The 20,570-nt window shown below is 42.9% G+C and overlaps 1 protein-coding gene across 1 annotated transcript in view; it reads right to left on the bottom strand.

Moving 5' to 3' along the window:
* The window catches only part of LOC135519671 (uncharacterized), a 33,516-nt gene extending 13,876 nt beyond the window's left edge, over nucleotides 1–19,640 (bottom strand). The window contains exons 1-5 of the mRNA XM_064944909.1: nucleotides 19,549–19,640; nucleotides 12,536–12,681; nucleotides 2,320–2,458; nucleotides 2,016–2,123; nucleotides 660–1,843 (exon numbers count right to left, since the gene is read on the bottom strand). Coding sequence (XP_064800981.1) covers nucleotides 660–1,843; nucleotides 2,016–2,123; nucleotides 2,320–2,458; nucleotides 12,536–12,681 — 1,577 coding nt within the window. The 5' untranslated portion in view covers nucleotides 19,549–19,640. The remainder of the gene's footprint in view (nucleotides 1–659; nucleotides 1,844–2,015; nucleotides 2,124–2,319; nucleotides 2,459–12,535; nucleotides 12,682–19,548) is intronic.
* Between the last annotated feature and the right edge of the window lie 930 nt (nucleotides 19,641–20,570).

Below are 20,570 nucleotides of genomic sequence, written 5' to 3'. Positions count from 1 at the left end.
TTTCATAGTGTTGATGTCTTCCCTATTATTCTACGATGTCGAAAATAGTACAAATGAAGGAAAACCCTGGAATGAGTAGGTGTGCCCAAAACTTTTGACTGGTACTGTATGCACACAGTCAAATGTATGATATAGAGCTAAAGAGACAACTGATTAGCAAACAGGGATAAGTTTCCCAAAACAAAAAGGTTTCAAAACCATTCAAAGATAGTTACTTGATTCCAGCTGCCTCTGTACACTGTCACCTAACCACATGAGCAACATTGTAACATGATGTAGCATTAGAAGAAGTGATAGTACTTTCAAGATCATCCCTAAGTCCTTACTCAACCTTAACAAACTCCAAGGTTTCCTTCTTACCAGTGCAAGACAACATTTGTTGTTAATATATATATATTTTGGTCTCACGTAGTGGGATATTGTGTCGCTTTGTTTTTAGGCACAGTACGTCCGGTATAGTTTCACTGGACATTAGAATTCTTCCATTAGTTTATCCCACCTCCCAAATATACTCTTCCCCCTCTCCATAAACATGTCAGACTTTTACAATGAAGGATGGAAGGAGAGTGACCAGAGTCAAATCAACTCCCAACTATTTCAGAAGCAGAGTCAAATCAATTCCCAACTATTTCACAACCTCTCAATAACCTACTTATGACTTGTTGTTAAACATCACATTCTCAAACTTGACTATCCTCCCTCCTTCAGTCTCTACCTCATTTTGCTCCCAAGTCTCCACTTCCCCATTCCTTTGCTCATAGCGGCGGATTCGCACCTTTCCCGTTGTGGGGAGTGGGCATGGGAGACCCTTTGGGGCCTCTTTGAAGAGAAGTTGTTTCATGACATCTTGACTGGGTTGAACCATGCCTGATGGAACCACCAGTGCATTACCCTGGTCTACCTTTGGAAGGGGAGATGGTGAGTTCTTGACTTCAGGCTTTGGAGAGGCTGCATGCTCCCATCTTGCCGGGGAAGGTGACCGCTGTACAGGTTGTGGTTGCAGTGTCGTCTTGACCTCAGTCATTGGCAAGGCTGCATGCTCCCATCTTGCCGGGGAAGGTGACCGCTGTACAGGTTGTGGTTGCAGTGTCGTCTTGACCTCAGTCATTGGCAAGGCTGCATGCTCCCATCTTGCCGGGGAAGGTGACCGCTGTACAGGTTGTGGTTGCAGTGTCGTCTTGACCTCAGTCATTGGCAAGGCTGCATGCTCCCATCTTGCCGGGGAAGGTGACCGCTGTGCGAGTTGTGGTTGCAGTGTCATCTTGACCTCAGTCATTGGCAAGGCTGCATGCTCCCATCTTGCCGGGGAAGGTGACCGCTGTATGGGTTGTGGTTGCAGTGTCGTCTTGACCTCAATCTTTGGCAAGGCTGTGCACTCAGCTCTTGATAGCGGGGGAGCATGAGGACGTGGCGATGTGTCTTTTACCTCAGTGTGAGGAAAGGGTGTCGGAAGATGTCCTCTTTGTTGCTCCCCGGTGTTGCCACCTCCCCCTGCCCTTCGCATCTCTGGCATGATCCCGGCCATGGTGGCTCGCACTGTGGGGTCGCTCTGCACCATCCTACAGACAGCATTACAGTACTGCTGGCCTTGGAGACTGAGGATTTCATAGATCATAGCCGGACAGACACTAGGGGTGTGCAGCCTAACTCTGGCACAGAGCTCAGCAATGATTTTACCCATAGCCCACACGTCTGAACGCTGGTCTCGTTGGCCCCGCCTCTGCAGGACCTCTGGGGAAGAGTAGGCCTCGTTGCCCATATCCACAGCAGAATTTAGGCCATTGCGGAAGAATTTGGCCAGCCCCATATCAATGATCACAGCTCGGTGAGTGTCATGTTCTACCTGGAAGAGATCATTTGAGAGGGATGAAAAAAGATTGTTTTATATCTAATCTAAGCATTTAGTGTGACAATGTCCTTTATTCCCAACAACAGGTGAACAACTGCTTCTAAAGTCTTGCATCATTAAATGAAGAACATTAAAACCACAAAAATTATTTTAATGCCTGTCTCACCATGATGTTCTCAGGCTTGAGGTCCTGATGGACGATATCTTTGCTGTGTAGGTGAAGTAGTCCTTCACACATGCCTGTGATGATGGTGGCCTTTACAGATGGAGTTAACTGTGGGAGATCAAAGGCTTTCATAATCAACTGATGAGTTAACTTGCACTTTTTTGTAATAGGTATGGAAGGCACCCTGAAAATCCTGTATGCTTAGATACTTATTTATCAAATATATTTAGAGTTTTTCTATGTGAACCTTCATCAACACTTTCACATGCATGTTTGGTAGCAGCAGTGGGATTCATAAGCCTACCTGGATTTGAGATTTTTGTGATTTGAAGATGGTTGTCTCCAGTTCTTCTCCAAAGATGAACTCCATGGGGATGATCCACTTAGAGTCCTTGAGTGTTGGATTACCCAGAAGCTTCACTATGTTAGGATGAATTGCCTTACTGGAGTCCCAGGTCACAGAGAAAGTGTGAAAGAAAATGGTGAGAAAGGGTTATGAGGGGATTGGAGTCTACAGACAGCACAACTAATCACTTATGTAGTGACCTTCATCAGCACCCTCATCATCAGTAAAGCAAAATCCAAGAAGAGATCATATTTTCCCCCTTTGTTTCCCACTGGGCTCCCAAGTGGTGCAGCGGTCTAAGCCACTGCATCTCAGTGCTTGATACGTCACTACAGACACCCTGGTTCGAATCTAGGCTGTATCACAACTCTCCGTGATTGGGAGTCCCATAGGGCTGCGCACAATTGTCCCAGCGTCGTCCGGGTTTGGCCGTATAGGACGTCATTGTTCTTAACGGACTTGCCTAGTTAAATAAAGGATAAATGTATATATATTTTTTACCATAGACAAAAATGAGCTCACTTTAACACCAAAATGAGACACAGATCATTTTCTTATTTTTTTTTAAAAATGTCTAGAAACAACCACATACACTATATACAGTGGGGCAAAAAAGTATTTAGTCAGACACCTATTGTGCAAGTTCTCCCACTTAAAAAGATGAGAGGCCTGTAATTTTCATCATAGGTGCACTTCAACTATGACAGACAAAATGAGAAAAAAAAAGAAAAAAAGGAAAATCACATTGTAGGAGTTTTAATTAATTAATTTGCAAATTATGGTGGAAAATAAGTATTACACATACCTTTGGTTATGTCGTGTAGCTCATATTCGTTTTATTCAAATCAAATAATCGGTAGTAATAGATCTAAATTATCTTAAATAATTGAATTCACCTGTACAGGTCTCCATGCATGAGACAATGCGATTACAGCTAGATCTGAAATAAAACTTGATTTGACTATATTATGACTGCAATTATTTGTATGCTCCTTCTCAAACATGTCTGTTTTCACATAATATTCTCATTGCTGCATTTCTTTCGTGACCAACTGCTGCAACTGGCCCACAACCACATCACGTTCGGGCAGGATTTTTTAAATTTCAGTGCGAGTTATCTAGCTCACTAGAGATTCACTCACTGTAGTCTTTTCAATTATCAAGCCTCTACACAATATTAGCCGTGATTTCAACGAGAAGACTTCAACATTTTCAACAAAGTAGACTACTAAAAGACTTCAAAAAACTTGGGTAAGGGAACAATGTACACAGTATATCTAACGTTAGGTGGCTAACACTAGCTAATGTTATCCATATCATACAAATTCACAACATATGTATTTTCAAATTTGTAACATATTGTATGAATTGCAAATTGCTAACGTTAGCTGTGTTTAGCTAGCTGGCTAATGTTAGTATAACAATATTTTCAACCCACTAGTTATGATTTAGATAACTAGCTAGCTACATTAACAAAATGTAATGTTAGCTAGGTAGATTCTTTGGCTCACCTTGACTAGCTAACTAACGATAGTGTCCGAACAGCAAATGCTGTAAATTTAACTATTTATTAGCTAAAGTCACCTACTTAACTTATCTTGCTACCAGAGATTAACATATTTTCTCAAACTAACTTTAGCTAGCTAGGTTGTTTGCCAACTATCCAGCTAGCAAGCAAGCTAACTTGCTATATCAAACTGAGTAGCTATTTAGCTAGCAGCTAACCATTTTTTTTAAATATTGTTTTTAGATATAGCTAGCTAGGTGACTAATGTTAGCTAGGCTAGGGGTTAGGGGAAGGGTTAGCTAAAATTCTAAGTAGTTTCAAAGTTGATAATTTGCTAAAATGCTAATGTCTTCCGTGATGAGATTCAAACACGCAACTTTCAGGTTGTTAGAGGTTTGCGTTATACCCCTACCCATCAACCCCGACTAACCACCCTCATTTTGTTTTTGCCAGAAGTAACCTTCTGTCTTATGTAACCATACCAAATGTAACATATTCTAATTTGAGTGTCCTGGATTTACATTTACTATGTTACGTCTGGTCTATGAGACCAGGCTGATAGACTGTTTATTCTTACCTCTGCAATCGTGAAATGTATAGCTAGCTAGTTAACAAGTGTCTATTTAGTGTTGACAATTTTAACTGTCAGTGCCAATGTGTTTAGGCTAGTTCTTATGATTAACATTTACAATGCATCAGCTACCAAACTAACAGGACGAAGGGGACTGCGGGAAAGCTGGGTAGCTAGAGACTAGAGAGGAGGAACAGAATGGCCTTTTTTACACGATGCATAGAGTTGTGTCATAGAGACATGAGAAATTATTGTACTCGATATCTTTGTACTGGAAAGTTTTTACATTTCTTTATATGACAACCTTGTCATATAGAGACAGTGATAGCCGCCTCACTTCGTGTTCCTAGGAAACTATGCAGTATTTTGTTTTTTTATGTGTTATTTCTTACATTGTTACCCCAGGAAATATGAGGTTTTATTACATACAGTCGGGAGGAACTATTGGATATAAGAGCAACGTCAACTCACCAACATAACGACCAGGAATACGACTTTCCCGAAGCGGATCATCTGTTTGGTCCACCACCCAGGACAATGGATCAGATCTCAGCCGGCGACCCAAAACAACTGCGCAGCAGAAGTGGCAGACGAAGCTGTCTTCTGGTCAGGCTCCGTAGACGGGCGCACCGCTCCAGAGCATACTACTCGCCAATGACCAGTCTCTTGACAACAAGGTAGACGAAATCCGAGCAAGGGTTGCCTTCCAGAGAGACATCAGAGACTGTAACGTTCTTTGTTTCACGGAAACATGGCTCACTAGGGATACGTCATCAGAGTCGGTACAGCCACCTGGCTTCTTCACGCATTGTGCCGACAGAAACAAACATCTCTCTGGTAAGAAGAGCGAGGATGTATGCCTTATGATTAACGAGACGTGGTGTGATCATCACAACATACAGGAACTGACCTATAATTCCTTACAATCAAATAGCGACCGCAATATCTACCAAGAGAATTCTCTTCGCTCATAATCACAGTCGTGTATATCCCGCCCCAATCAGACACATCGATGGCCCTGAAAGAACTTAATTTGACTCTATGTAAACTAGAATCCACATATCCTGAGGCTGCATTTATTGTAGCTGGGGATTTTAATAAGGCTAATCTGAAAACAAGGCTCCCTAAATTTTATCAGCATATCGAATGCGCGACCCGGGCTGGCAAAACCCTGGATCATTGTTCCGCGATGCATATAAAGACCTCTCCCGCCCTCCTTTCGGAAAATCTGACCACGACTCCATTTTGTTGCTCCCAGCCTATAGACAGAAACTAAAACAGGAAGCGCCCGTGCTCAGATCTGTTCAACGCTGGTCCGACCAATCGGAACAGCGATTGGTCGGACCAGTTTCAAGATTGCTTTGATCACGTGGACTGGGATATGTTCCACATAGCGTCGGACAATAACAATGATGAATACGCTGATTTGGTGAGCGAGTTTATTAGCAAGTGCATCACTGATGTTGTACCCACAGCGTCTATTAAAACATTCCCCAACCAGAAACCGTGGATTGATGGCAGCATTCGTGCAAAACTGGAAACATGACCGAATACAAACCGTGTAGCTATTCCCTCCGCAAGGCAATCAAACAAGCTAAGCGTCAGTATAGAGACAAAGTAGAATCACAATTCAACGGCTCAGACAACAGGTATGTGGTAGGGTCTACAGTCAATCACGGATTACAAAAGGAAAATCAGCCCCGTCGCGGACCACGATGTCTTGCTCCCAGACAAACTAAACAGCTTCTTTGCTCACTTTGAGGACAACACAGTGCTACTGACACGGCCCGCTACCAAAACCTGCAGGATCTCCTCCACTGCAGACAACGTGAGTAAAACACTTAAACGTGTTAACCCTCGCAAGGCTGCCGGCCCAGACGGCATCCCCAGCCGCGTCCTCAGAGCATGCACAGACCAGCTGGCTGGTGTGTTTACGGACATATTCAGTCATCCTTATCCCAGTCTGCTGTTCCCACATGCTAAGAAAGCGAAGGTAACTGACCTAAATGACTATCGCCCCGTAGCACTCACTTCCGTCATCATGAAGTGCTCCGAGAGACTAGTAAAGGACCATATCACCTCCACCCTACCTGACACCCTAGACCCACTCCAATAGGTCCACAGACGACACTACAATGGTAGGCTTGATTACCAACAATGACTAGACGGCCTACAGGGAGGAGGTGTGTTGTCAGGAAAATAACCTCACACTCAACGTCAACAAAACAAAGGAGATGATTGTGGACTTCAGGAAACAGCAGAGGGAGCAGCCCCCTATCCACATCGACGGGACAGTAGTGGAGAAGGTGGAAAGTTAAGTTCCTCAGCGTACACATCACGGACAAACTGAAATGGTCCACCCATACAGACAGCATGGTGAAGAAGGTGCAGCAGCGCCTCAGGAGGCTGAAGAAATTCGTTGTCACCAAAAGCACTCAAACTTTTACAGATGCAATCGAGAGCATCCTGTCAGGCTGTATCACCGCCTGGTACGGCAACTGCTCTGCCCACAACCGTAAGGCTCTCCAGAGGGTAGTGGGGTCTGCACAACGCATCACCGGGGGCAATCTACCTGCCCTCCAGGACACCTACATTACCCGATGTTACAGGAAGGCCAAAAAGATCCTCAAGGACAACAACCACCCGAGTCACTGCCTGTTCACCCCGCTATCATCCATAAGGCAAAGTCAGTACAGGTGCATCAAAGCTGTGACCGAGACTGAAAAACAGTGGCTGCTGCCAACATACAAACTCATTTCTAGCCACTTTAATAATGAAAAATGTATGTAATAAATGTATCACTAGCCACTTTAAAACAATGCCACTTTAATAATGTTTACATACCCTACATTACTCATCTCATATGTATATACTGTACTCTATACCATCTCCTGCATTTTGCCTATGCTGTTCGGCAATCGCTCATTCATATATTTTTATGTACATATTCTTATTCATTCCTTTACACTTGTGTGTATAGGGTAGTTGTTGTGAAATTTTTCGGTTAGATTACTTGTTAGATATTACTGCATGGTCGAACTAGAAGCACAAGCATTTCGCTACACTCTCATTAACATCTGCCAACCATGTGTATGTGACAAATAAAGTTATATATATTTTTTTATAGACATGTTTGTCTGTGTGCGAGTGTGTGTATCTGCAGGCCAGTAGAGGAAGAACTATTATGACCTGATGAATGGCTCATACACAGCCCAGACTGTGCCTACAGGAGGCTCTGACGTGAGGCTTATCACAACCATAATTTTCATGTAATATTTATGATTTACCTTTATGGTCCCTCATGCTTGAGACTCATTGCCTGCTTTTGTGTAATGTATCTACCTAATTCGCTCTTCTCATTGTTTCTGTGCAGTCTTCGGATATCAGGCGGAAGCTGTCCTCTGAGATAACTGGCTGTGGCAGCAGGGATGCTAGCACTTACCCCCAGATGCACCAGCCCCTGCTCTGTGGACACGAGCTTCAGTTAACAGCATCTAGACATGCCCCCCCCTCCATGGGGGAACCCTACACCCCAGGCTCCTCTGCTTCCTCCCTGGGAAAAGGAACGCACTACACACCTCACTCCTGGACTCCGTTCTCACAGGACTCGGGCTACTCTGTTGCCAGGTCAGTCCGTCATGTCACCACACATGAAGTTCCCTCAGGGAATAAAGGTTAATTGAATTGAAACACCCTACACCCTGTTGGGGTGACATTGAGTCTATGGAAGATAATACAAATATAACATTAGGCTATAAACATGCATAACAGTAGTCTAGAAAATCCGACCCTGGGCAAGTGACTAGGGTCTGATTTCAATGTCGGACTATTTTGGCATCTTTGGTAAGGGATATTTTTTTCCGGGTGGGTCCTCTTCAGACAGACAACTCTCCCAACAAATCACCAGGCAAACCAAAGTCTCTCCTTCCAGACTCACATTAAGCATCTCCAATCCAAAATTGAATCTAGAATTGGCTTCCTATTTGGCAACAAAGCATCCTTCACTCATGCTGCCAAACATACCCTCGTAAAACTGACTATCCTGCCGATCCTTGACTTCGGCGATGTCATTTACAAAATAGCCTCCAACACTCTACTCAGCAAATTGGATGCAGTCTATCACAGTGCCATCCATTTAGTCACCAAAGTGACTATACTACCCACCACTGTGACCTGTATGCTCTCGTATGCTCTTGTTGGCTGGTCCTCCCTTCATATTCGTCACCAAACCCCCTGGCTCCAGGTCATCTATAAGTCTTTGCTAGGTAAAGCCCTGCCTAATCTCAGCTCACTGGTCACCATAGCAGCACGTGCTCCAGCAGGTATATTTCACTGGTCACCCCCAAAGCCAATTCCTCCTTTGGATGCCTTTCCTTTCAGTTCTCTGCTGCCAATGACTGGATCGAATTGCAAAAATCACTGAAGCTAGAGACTCTCCCTCACTAACTTTAAGCACCAGCTGTCAGAGCAGCTCACAGATCACTGCACATAGCCCATCTGTAAATAGCCCATCCAACTACCTCATCCCCATACTGTTATTTATTTTTGCTCCTTTGCACCCCAGTATCTCTACTTGCACATCTATCACTCCAGTGTTTATTTGCTAAACTGTAATTATTTCACAACTATGACCTATTTATTGCCCTACGTCATTTGCACACACTGTATATATACACACCATTTCTATTGTGTTATTGACTGTATGTTTGTTTATTCCATGTTTAACACTGTCGTCGTTTGTGTTGCACTGATTTGCTTTATCTTGGCCAGGTCGCAGTTGTAAACTAGAACTTGTTCTCAACTAGCCTACCTGGTTAAATAAAGGTGAAATAAAAATAATACAATAAAAAAACGTTTGCAGGCAAAACCTTTGCTGTGGTTTTACTGAAGATAGTTGATGAAAACTAGCCACTTGTGAAATGCATTTATTTAAAAGAACCTCTGATCTCCATCTTGCTAGCTACTATTTTATCCAAGCAGATGTAGTGACCTAGTTCCTCTATGCCAAACGTATGTTCTATTACATACAGATGCTGTTAAGCTAGAGCATGGAACGATGTGCGCTGAGAGTTGGGAAGCAAGTTCAGGGAGTGAGTGTTTTAATAAATAAAACACAACATAAGACAAAATAATAAACACGAACAACGCACAGACACGACACAGGAACAATAACGCCTGGGGAAGGAACTAAAGGGAGTGACGTATAAAGGAAGGTAATCAGAGAAGTGCTGGATTCCAGGTGAGTCTGATGCACAGGTGCGCGTAACGATGGTGACAGGTGTGCGCCATAATGAGCAGCCTGGTGACCTAGAGGCCGGAGAGGAAGTACACCCTCCCCGACACGCTGCTCTAGCTGCAGACCAAAATGGCGATCCCGGGGATCTGGAGCGGACTGGTCACCTCTGCTGAGGTGCTGGAAACCTAGCAATCTGGCTGAGCAGGGAGCATGACAACCTAGAGTGCCGGGGAGAAAGCATACGTGACGGTATACCCTCCCCGGCGCATTCGGCTCCAGTCGCAGGTGGCCAACCAAAGGGACGACCCCGGGGATCAGGAGCGGACCGTCACCCCTGCTGATGTACGGTAACCTGACAAACCGGCTGAGACAGGGGAGCATGGCGATCCGGCTGAGGCACAAGAGCCGGCGGAGGCAGGGGAGCCTGGCGGAGGCAGGGGAGCCTGGCGGAGGCAGGGGAGGATGGCGGAGCCTGGCGAGCTGGCGGAGGGATGAAAGATTGTAGCGGCTCCCAGACCCGACGTCATTCCACCTGACAAAAAACACTCCCTGATGCTTCCCTTAGGTGTGGCGTTATTCTGTGACGATGTGTGCTGAGAGTCGGGAAGCAAGTTCAGGGAGTGTGTGTTTTAATAAATAAACACACCATAATACAAAATAAGAACCATGAATGCAGACATGACACATAAACAATAACGCCTGGGGAAGGAACCAAAGGGAGTGACATATAAAGGGAAGGTAATCAAGGAAGGGATGGAGTCCAAGTGAGTCTGATGATGCACAGGTGCACGTGTGCGCCATAACGAGCAGCCTGGTGATCTAGAGGCCAGAGAGGGAGCATGTGACAGAGCATTTGTATTCCCACCACTGGCACCACTCAGAGAGAGAGAGCGGGGAAATGGTCTACAGATGAGACAGCCTGGGCTCCAGAGACCATGGCAGACACCGTAACCACCACTCACACAACAACAGCAGCTACCACAGTCATATACAGTTTGTGAATAGCGTGAGGTAAAATCCAGTGTTATATTGATACAAGATGTGGATATCAGTGATAAAAAAGTTCTGCAGTAGGATCGTGATACTTTCACATGCTGTAACTTCTGCTTCCAACTCACACTCTCAAACACACAGATCCTCTGAACGCAGCTCACTCTCCAGATCCCAATCACCTGAATTCTGATCACCTGTTCACACACCTGTATGTCATTTACACACATTATTTAGTTCAGTTCATTACACTCCATCATTGTGAGGTATTGTGTTTGTACACATTCTAGTCAGGGCACTGTTTATTTCCATATTAGTCCTCCCGTGTGTTGTAGTTTTTGGCCATCCTCACTGACAAGGTTTTTGGCCTGTTGACCTTCTGCCTGTCCCTGGACCCTGCCACCTGTGTCTTCCTTTACCAAATAAAACACCTACTGAGCCCTGCGCTTGAAACCAGCACTCTGTCTCCCATCATACTCATTATACATGCATTGTTTTGTGGGTAATATTTTGGCATCAGGACAACCCTAATAGTAATAAAGCTAAGCATCTATACAGTTAAATATCGGGATATAATCTTTGACACTATATTGTATCGTTTTGACAATGTCGCAATATAATTTTGTGCGCTAGTTGGCTGTACCTGCACCAAAACGCTTCTTTTTAAAAAGGGAGCCAATTTTTTTCTCATCACTTATTTCCGTGACTGATCAAAACTTGTTTTCGCATGGCTCTCTCATCTCTCTGCAGCAGACATATGGTCGGTGAACAATATGTTTGGAATACCGAATCGAAATAAAATCTCAGTATGGAATTACAATACATATAGAATAGTGAGAATCGCAAAAACATATCGTATCACGAGGTCCCTGGCAATTCCCAGCCCTAATCCCTATAAATTATGGAATTTCATTTGGGTTAATCTGCATTTCAGGTGAACCCCAGGTCCATTTTGACACATGTAAGATGTTTACAATCATCTGTTCAAGTGTTCACGGGTTAGTGATGACACCTTCAATTTCAGACTTCAGTATTTATACAGAGTTTCGCTAAGTGTGAAGTTGGTACAGTTTGTACCAGTTATGAGCTGGTAGGTGCTAACTGACAACCTTTTAGACATCTCCCCCAGGCATTTTTCAGGGAGTTTTCCACTTTGGCTCTGTCTAAATAGGGTGGCGAAACGTTTGTGGTTTACCCAATAAATTACTGGGAGCCTGTATATAGTGTTGGACTCTATTTTTAAATAGCATACAGTTTTACTTGCCGTCAGTCAGCACCTCTACCAACTTTATTTATTGTGTGCGCCAGCCCTTTTTTTATATGGGGTTAATGACAGCACTTTCAGTCTCACACCTATTTTAGAGAAGGCCATATTTGGACTATTTTGATATTTTACAAGCAATACTATTTTGTATTAAAAGCAATCTAACCCCTTCCCAGTCATTATCTTTGTATGTTTGACAATGTTGTATAAAACAACCCCATTAAACATTAAAAGTTGTTAACATTTAAGGAATCTGTTGTTGTGATACTTGAATGTGTTTAATGCATGCACATTTTTATAATGCATCTCCTTAATGCTCAAAAAGGCATTTCTGGTGCAATAAATTAGCTCATGAGGATACAATGATAAGATCTCATCTATTTCTCATGCTTCTCAAATGGAAGTCTCAATCCGAGCCCATTTGTCTCAAGAAAGTTTCAAGAATTCATTCTCTTAGGAGAAACAGTTCAGATAAATGATACAAAAATGAGATCTCCCATATTTCTACAGAGATGAAAAGAAGACCACTGAGCAAAATACTTTCCCTCTGGGCTGATATCACCATTTAGCAACCTACCATGATAGCACATTGTCTGTCATACTCACTTGTATACTTGACACTCTCTCTCCAGGTCTCTCCTATTGATTAAGTGGTGTGGCACCTTCTTGATTGCAGCCCAGGTGTCATTGTACTTCTCCCTGTAGATCTTCCCAAAGCAGCCAGCAGCAATAGTTTTGGTGGAATACTCCATCTAGGGGGTTTGGTGAGCAGTGGGGTCAAGATCTGATAGAAATGTGACCAAAAACTACTAAAGCATTGACCTCTGCATAACAATTGTTATAGTACTATTGTAAGGTTAAAGTACACCCTACAAAGTCAATTCTCTCAAAGTTACAAAGACAGAGAGAATTCCAAAGAAAATCATGGAGTGGATGAGAAGGGTGTGTCTGTTGACTACAAACTAAAGCAAACAATGTTGCAACTGTAGAACAGAGAAATTCTACAGACAGCGGCCGTGTCCGAATAGCCTATCCATACTTGCGTCCTAAATAGTATGTTGTTTGAGTATGTGAAAAAATAAAGTTTAATAGTATGCAACATTTCAAAAATCAAGTAGGTAGAGTAGCTCATGATACGCTGTAGACCACACTATCTACAAAGAGTGTTTTCATCTATATTATTCGTAGCCGTCTATTTACCACCACAAACTGATGCTGGCACGAAGACCGCTCTCAACGAGCTGTAAAAGGCCATAAGCAAACAAGAAAATGCTCATCCAGAAGCAGCAACTTAAATCCGTTTTACCTCATTTCTACCAGCATGTCACATGTGCAACCTGAGGAAAGAATACTCTTAGCCACCTTTACTCCACACACAGAGACACATACAAAGCTCTCCCTTGCCGTCCATTTGGTTAACATGAATATAATTCTATCCTCTTGATTCCTGCTTACAAGCAAAAACTAAAGTAGGAAGTACCAGTGACTAGCTCAATACGGAAGTGGTCAGATGAAGTCGATGCTACGCTACAGGACTGTTTTGCTAGTACAGACTGGAATATGTTCCGTTGTTTATCCAACGACATTGAGGAGTATACCACCTTAGTCACCGGCTTCATCAATAAGTGCATAGACGACATTGTCCCCACAGTGACCGTGTGTACATATCCCAACCAGAAGCCATGGATTACAGGCAACATCTGCACCGAGCTAAAGGCTAGATCCGCCCGCTTTCAAGGAGTGGGACACTAATCCGGACGCTTATAAGAAATCCCGCTATGCCCTAAGATGAACCATTAAACAGGCAAAGCGTCAGTACAGGACTAAGATTGAATCCTAATACTCCGGCTCTGACGCTCGTCGGATGTGGCAGGGCTTGCAAACGATTACAAAGGGAAACTCAGACGCGAGCTGCCCAGTGACTCGATCATACCAGACAAGCTAAATGCCTTTTATGTTCGCTTCGAGGCAAGCAACACTGAAGCATGTATGAGAGCACCAGCTGTTCCGGACAACTGTGTGATCACGCTCTCCATAGCCGATGTGAGCAAGACCTTTAAAAAGGTCAACATTCACAAGGCCACGGGGCCAGGCGGATTACCAGGACGTGTACACAGAGAATACGCAGACCAACTGGCAAGTGTCTTCACTGACATTTTAAAACTCTCCCTGACCCAATCTGTAATACCTACATGTTTCAAGCAGACCACCATAGTCCCTGTGCCCAAGAAAGCGAAGGGAACGTGCCGAAATGACTACTAGACCCACTCCAATTCCCATAGCGCACCAGCGTCTAGTGTTCTCAGCGTTCAACACCATAGCGTTCAACTACACTATAGTGTCCACAAAGCTCATCACTAAGCTAAGGACCCTGGGACTAAACACTACCTCTGTAACTGGATCCTGGACTTCCTGAAGGGCCGCCCCCAGGTGGTAAGGGTAAGCAACAACACATCCGCCACGCTGATCTTCAACACTGGGGCCTCTCAGGGGTACATGCTTAGTCCCCTTCTCTACTCCCTGTTCACCCACAACTGCGTAGCCAAGCACGACTCCAACACCATTAAGTTTGCTGACGACACAACAGCCTGATCAACAACAACGAGAAAGCCTATAGGGAGGAGATATGAGACCTGGCAGTCTGGTGCCAGGACAACCTCTCCCTCAATGTGGGCAAGACAAAAGGAGCTGATCGTGGACTACTGGCAAAGGAGGGCCGAACAGGCCCCCATTAACATTGACGGGCTGTAGTGGAGCGGGTCGGGAGTTTCAAGTTCCTTGGTGTCCACATCACCAACAAACTATCATGGTCCAAGCACACCAAGACAGTCGTGAAGAGGGCACGACAACACCTTTCCCCCTCGGGAGACTGAAAAGATTTGGCATGCGTCCCCAGATCCTTAAAAAGTTGTACAACTGCACCATCGAGAGCATCCTGACCGGTTGCATCACTGCTTGGTATGGCAACTGCTCGGGATCCGACTGTAAGGTGCTACAGAAGGTAGTGTGTACGACCCAGTATATCACTGGGACCAAGCTTCCTGCCATCCAGGAGTTATATACTAGGCAGTGTCAGAGGAAGGCACAAAAAAATTGTCAAAGACTCCATTCATCCAAGTCATAGCCTGTTCTCTCTGCTACCGCACAGCAAGCGGTACCGGAGCACCAAGTCTGGGTCCAAAAGGCTCCTTAACAACTTCTACCCCCAAACCACAAGACTGCTGAACAATTAATCAAATGGCAACCCGGACTATTTACATTGACACCCCCCTCTTTGTTTTACACTGCTGCCACTCCCTGTTTGTTATCTATGCATAGTCACTTTAGCCCTACCTACATGTACAAATAACCTTGACTAACCTCTACCCCCGCACACTGACACAATATCGGTATGTATATAGCCTCGTTATTGTGTTACTTTTTATTAAAATATTTTACTTTAGTTTATTTAGTAAATATTTGAACTTTCTTGAGCTGCGTTGTTGGTTAAGGGCTTAAGTAAGCAAGTATTTCATGGTAAGGTCTACACTTGTATTCGGCGCATGTGACAAATGCATTTTTAATTTTATTTGAAAGTATCAAATTTAAAACTGCTACAATATACTTAAGTATCAAAAATAAAATTATAAATAATTTCAAATTCTTTATATTAAGCAAACCAGACTGTACATTTATATTTTTTTATTTACGGATAGCCAGGGGCACACTCCAACGTAATTTACAAACAAAGCATTTGTGTTTAGTGAGTCCGCCAGATCAGAGCCAGTAAGGATGACCAGGATGTTCTGTTCCTATCCTGCCAAGCATTCAAAATGTAATGAAAATGCATGGAGTAAAACGTAAATAATTTTCTTTAGGAATATAGTGAAGTAAAAGTGGTTTACTTAAGTAGGTTAATTTACACCACAGGATATGGGTGGGGATGCCCTGGCGGAATCAACGAATAGCGGGAAACAACGCGCATGACGCATTGTCAGTATGAGAAAATCGAATGTTTTAATATGTGAATTTTTGAAAATCGAATATGGTTTAAATTCGATGCACACTATTCCACAATGAATTGGAAGAGGTGGGCTGCGAGTGAAAGGCCCCAGGTCTCTTCAAATAGCCAAACAAAATTAGGCTACTTAATTGTGAAGATGCCAAATAGCGAAGGTTCTGTGGTAGTGTTCAAATGTAGGCTAAGTAGTTTTTGTTTTCCTTAAAATGATCACGAGTATTGCATCGTAGGCTACTTCTTTGAAAACAAGTTTTATTTATTTTTTAATCCAAAGTGGATTTCTGTTTTCTCATTGAAAAGTTATTGTTCGCTTGGCCTTCCTCTGAGCTTTTTAAACTAAATAGGCCTACTAAAGCATCGTTTGATTTCTGAATGTGCCTGCACCGGGGACTTGGGATGCGGCTGTGTTATTGATGTCATTTTTGAACCAGGCCTTTTGATTTGAACATATGGCTTGTTTAAATTTAGTCTAGGCTACCTATTTATTTACTTTATGGATCAAGCCTTAGCAGTCATTCTGATCTCGTTCTCAATGATCTGTGCTTTAGTTTATTATGTTGCTGTCACGCGGTTCTGAATTTGAGATGCACCCGACTGTCCACGTTTTTCCTGTGCAACAACCTTTCGATTTGAACATTTGAAGTGTTTTGCTTTGTGTACTAGGCCATTTGGTTTAACTAATAAATATGTTGAAATGGAACCAAATTATATTTTTCTGTCTTCAGTCCTTTTTAAATAGAAGAGATGCTGTATGGGCTATGGGGCCGAATGTGATTAAGCAGACTGAGTAGGCCTATAACTCCATTCCTATTTTCTATTCCGAGTTTACAGAAATTAATCAAATTGGAAATGAGCTACTATCATGCTGGTTAATACGATGCATGTCTGTTGAATTTGGAAAAATCTACCTGCACTCGGTCCCGCCTGACCTACTCAGCCAGTCAGGAGCTGCTACTGCGTTGCAGCCGTGACATACTTTTTATTAAATGGTACGTGCTAAATATTATGCAACGATGAGTACATAGTATGCAGTTTAAGTATGCAGTATGGGTATTCGGACACTACCAATTTCTCATATATTAAGGTGGAAATTCTATTAATTCTAAACTGGTATTCTAATCCATTCAATACCAACCAACAACAATTGAGGCACTCCCAGATTCCTGATAGCCAGTACCCTATTTATGCCAGCGGGGTAAAATGATGTCAAACAGGTTGTTTCATACTCTGCACAGAAACAAAAAGTCACATCCTGTGTTGTGTCATCCATTTGCATAGTAACAATATACACTGAGTGTACAAAACTGACCAGGTGAAATCTATGATCCCTTGAGGTCACCTGTTAATCCACTTCAAATCAGTGTAGATGAAGGGCAGGAGACTTTTTATGAGACATGAATGGAGGGTGGATGGGCAAGACAAAATATTAAAGTGCCTTTGAAAGGGGTATGTTAGTAGGTGCCAGGCGCACTGGTCTGAGTGTGTCAAGAACGGCAACACTGCTTGGGTTTTTAACACTCAACAGTTTCCCATGTGAATTAAGAATGGTCCACCACCCGAAACATGGGCCAGCATCCCTACACATTGTAGAGTCCACGCCCCAACGAATTGAGGCTGTTCTGTGGGCAAAAGGGGGTGCAACTTAATAGTAGGAAGGTGTTCCTAATGTTTTGTACACTCAGTGGAGATTAGACAGAGACATAGCAAGACATAAATTATGTATAGGAGGAAAGCTGTCTGAGGGGCAGCCATCAAGATAGGTAAATACCTTTCAGCAACCATTTGTGGCCTGCCATCAAATATAATGTGACCCCTACTTCTGTTCCCAACACTACAATTATTTGAAAAGATTTGATGTTGGGAGTGACAACGCATTACAATAATGAATTCATAGCTCATGCTATTTAAGCAAAAGAGTGAATTGCTCAACTATGAGCATGTACAGTGTCTTCAGAAAGTATTCATACCCTTTGACTTATTCCACATTTGGCTGTTACAGCCTGAAATCAAAATGAATAAAATTGTACAAAATTCTTACCCATCTACACACACAATAGCCCATAATTACAAAGTTAAAACATTTTTAATTTTGCAAATGTATTGAAAATGAAATACAGAAATACATATCTCATTAACAAGAGTATTCACACCCCTTAGTCAATACTTTATAGAAAGTAATTGGCAGTGATTATCATTTTTTGTAAAAAAACAAAAACATCTAACCTTATTTAACTAGGCAAGTCAGTTGAGAACAAATTCTTATTTACAATGATGGCCTACTCTGGCCAAACCTGGTGGGCGCTGGGCCAATTGCGGGCTATGCACTATGGGACTCCCGATCACAGCCGGATGTGATACAACCTAGATACGAACCAGGGTGTCTGTAGTGACGCCTCAAGCACTGAGATGCCGTGCCTTGAGGCGTCACTAGTGTGAGTCTTTCTGGGTAAGTCTAAGAGCTTTCCACACATGTATTGTGCAACATTTGCCCATTATTATTTACAAAATTCTTCAAGCTCTGTCAAATTTGTTGTTGATCATTGCTTGACAACCATTTTCAGGTCTTGCCATAAATTTGCAAGTAGATTTAATTAAGTCAAAACTGTAACTTGGCAACTCAGGAACATGCACTGTCTTCTTGGTAAGCAACTCCAGTGTAGATCTGGTCTTGTGTTTTAGGTTATTGTCCTGCTTACAAGCATAAAAAAAACAAAAAAAACATAGCATGATGCAGCCACCACTATGCTTGAACATATGGAGAGTGGTACTCAGTAATGTGTTGTATTGGAATCCCCCCCCCCCCCCCCAAAAAAAAGTTAATTGCTTTGCCACATCTTTTGCAGTATTACTTTAGTGCCTTCTTGCAAACAGGATTCACATTTTGGAATATGTTTTACTCTGTACAGACTTCCTTCTTTTAACACTGTCAATTAGGTTAGTATTGTGGAGTAATTACAATGTTGTTGATCCATCCTTAGTTTTCTCCCATCATAGCCATTCAACTCTGTAATTGTTTTAAAGTCAGTCCATGCAACCTAGTATGTGACTTGTTAAACATATATTTACTCCTGAACTTAATTTAGGCTTGCCATAACAAAGGGGTTGAATAGTTGACAAGACATTTCAGATTCATTTTTTTTTTATTGCAAAAAACATTGATATTATGAGGTATAGTGTGTAAGCCAGTGAATAAAAATCGAAATTGTATCCAATTTAAATTCAGGGTGTAACACAACAAAATGTAGACAAAGTCAAGCGGGGTGAATACTTTCTGAAGGCACTGTAAATATACAATAATGAAAATTACTTTTCCCCCCCCAGCAATGTGCAGCTCTCCTGACATTGCCTTTACACTATTGGCCACATTGGGCAAATTACGCTGACACCTCTAGAAACCAGATATACATGTTTTTTTAATGCCTCATGATAGGCAATAACATATGCAATCCTCTCGAGTAGCTACTTATATTTAATTGGATATTGATACAACATATTCATATAAAAAATCACAATTTCCTTTGTTCTACATTAAAAAGGAAAGTTGATTAAGGTAATGCTTCTTATAAATGGGAAGTTAATCAAATACAGTTTATATCTTAAAAAAATAAAATAATCTTACCTCTACCTCAGTCAGTTTAGTTCAGGAATGGCTGCTGTCTTGCTGTGTCAGGTTTAAACATGAGAGAACACAGTTGTCTGTGTTTTTTACTTCTCCTCTGCCCCACCCCTAAAGTATTAACGCCCCTTTATCTGGTGTCATACTGTGATGAAACTGTGGGACAGCTTGTAAGAAAAGACATGTCCAAATAATTAACTAATTGCTCATACCTGCTCCTGCTTGCTAAACTCTGCCCGGGACTCTGATATAAGGCAGGGCCGAGAGCGCAGGCAGGTCTTGGCGGGGGAGCTGGTGCTTTGATGTATATATATTGTGTTTTGTAACCCTTGCAAGTATCCGCAGTTCAGGTTTATTAGGGTGTCTGCTGGTGTGTTCCATAACCAGCCTTTCAAAGCACTTCATGATTAGATGCGAGGGCCACAGAGTGGTAATCATTGTGGCAAGAAGCCTTAGAGTTCTTGGGAACAGGAATGATGGCAGTCATTTTAAGATGTTGGGATTACAGACTGGGACACGGAGAGGTTGAAAATGACCATGAATATGCCTTCCAGGTGATCTGTGAATGCGCTGAGAACTCGCCCTGGAATTCTCTCCGGCCCACGGCCTTGCCAGTGTTGATCTCATTAAAGAACTTAAATCACGTCGGCCTCGAAGCGCGAGATCAGTCCTCTGGGTCGGTGGGGGCCCTCATGCACAGTACAGTGTTAATGTCTCAGCATGCATAAAATGCATAGAGTTTTTCTGGAAGAGAGGCATTGTTGGGTAGACCATAGCTGCGTCTTCCTTTGTAATCCGTAATGGACTGTAGCCCCTGCAACATTCGGCAGGCGTCGGTGCCTGTGTAGTATGATTCCACCTTATTCTTATATTGACCTTTTGCTTGTTTAATGAGTCTGCGGAGGTCGTAGCGGGACTTATTGTACTTGTTCCTATCCTCAGCCGTAGCCTCAGGGTTGTCTGTGATAGCCCTGTGTGCGGTAGCCCTGTACTTTAGTTTATCCAGGGCTTTTGATTGGAGGAGC

The sequence above is a fragment of the Oncorhynchus masou genome, chromosome 29, assembly GCF_036934945.1.
Source record: "Oncorhynchus masou masou isolate Uvic2021 chromosome 29, UVic_Omas_1.1, whole genome shotgun sequence".
NCBI lineage: Eukaryota > Metazoa > Chordata > Actinopteri > Salmoniformes > Salmonidae > Oncorhynchus > Oncorhynchus masou.
Note: the sequence above shows the minus strand (reverse complement) of the source record. Positions and strands in the feature narration are given on the sequence as shown.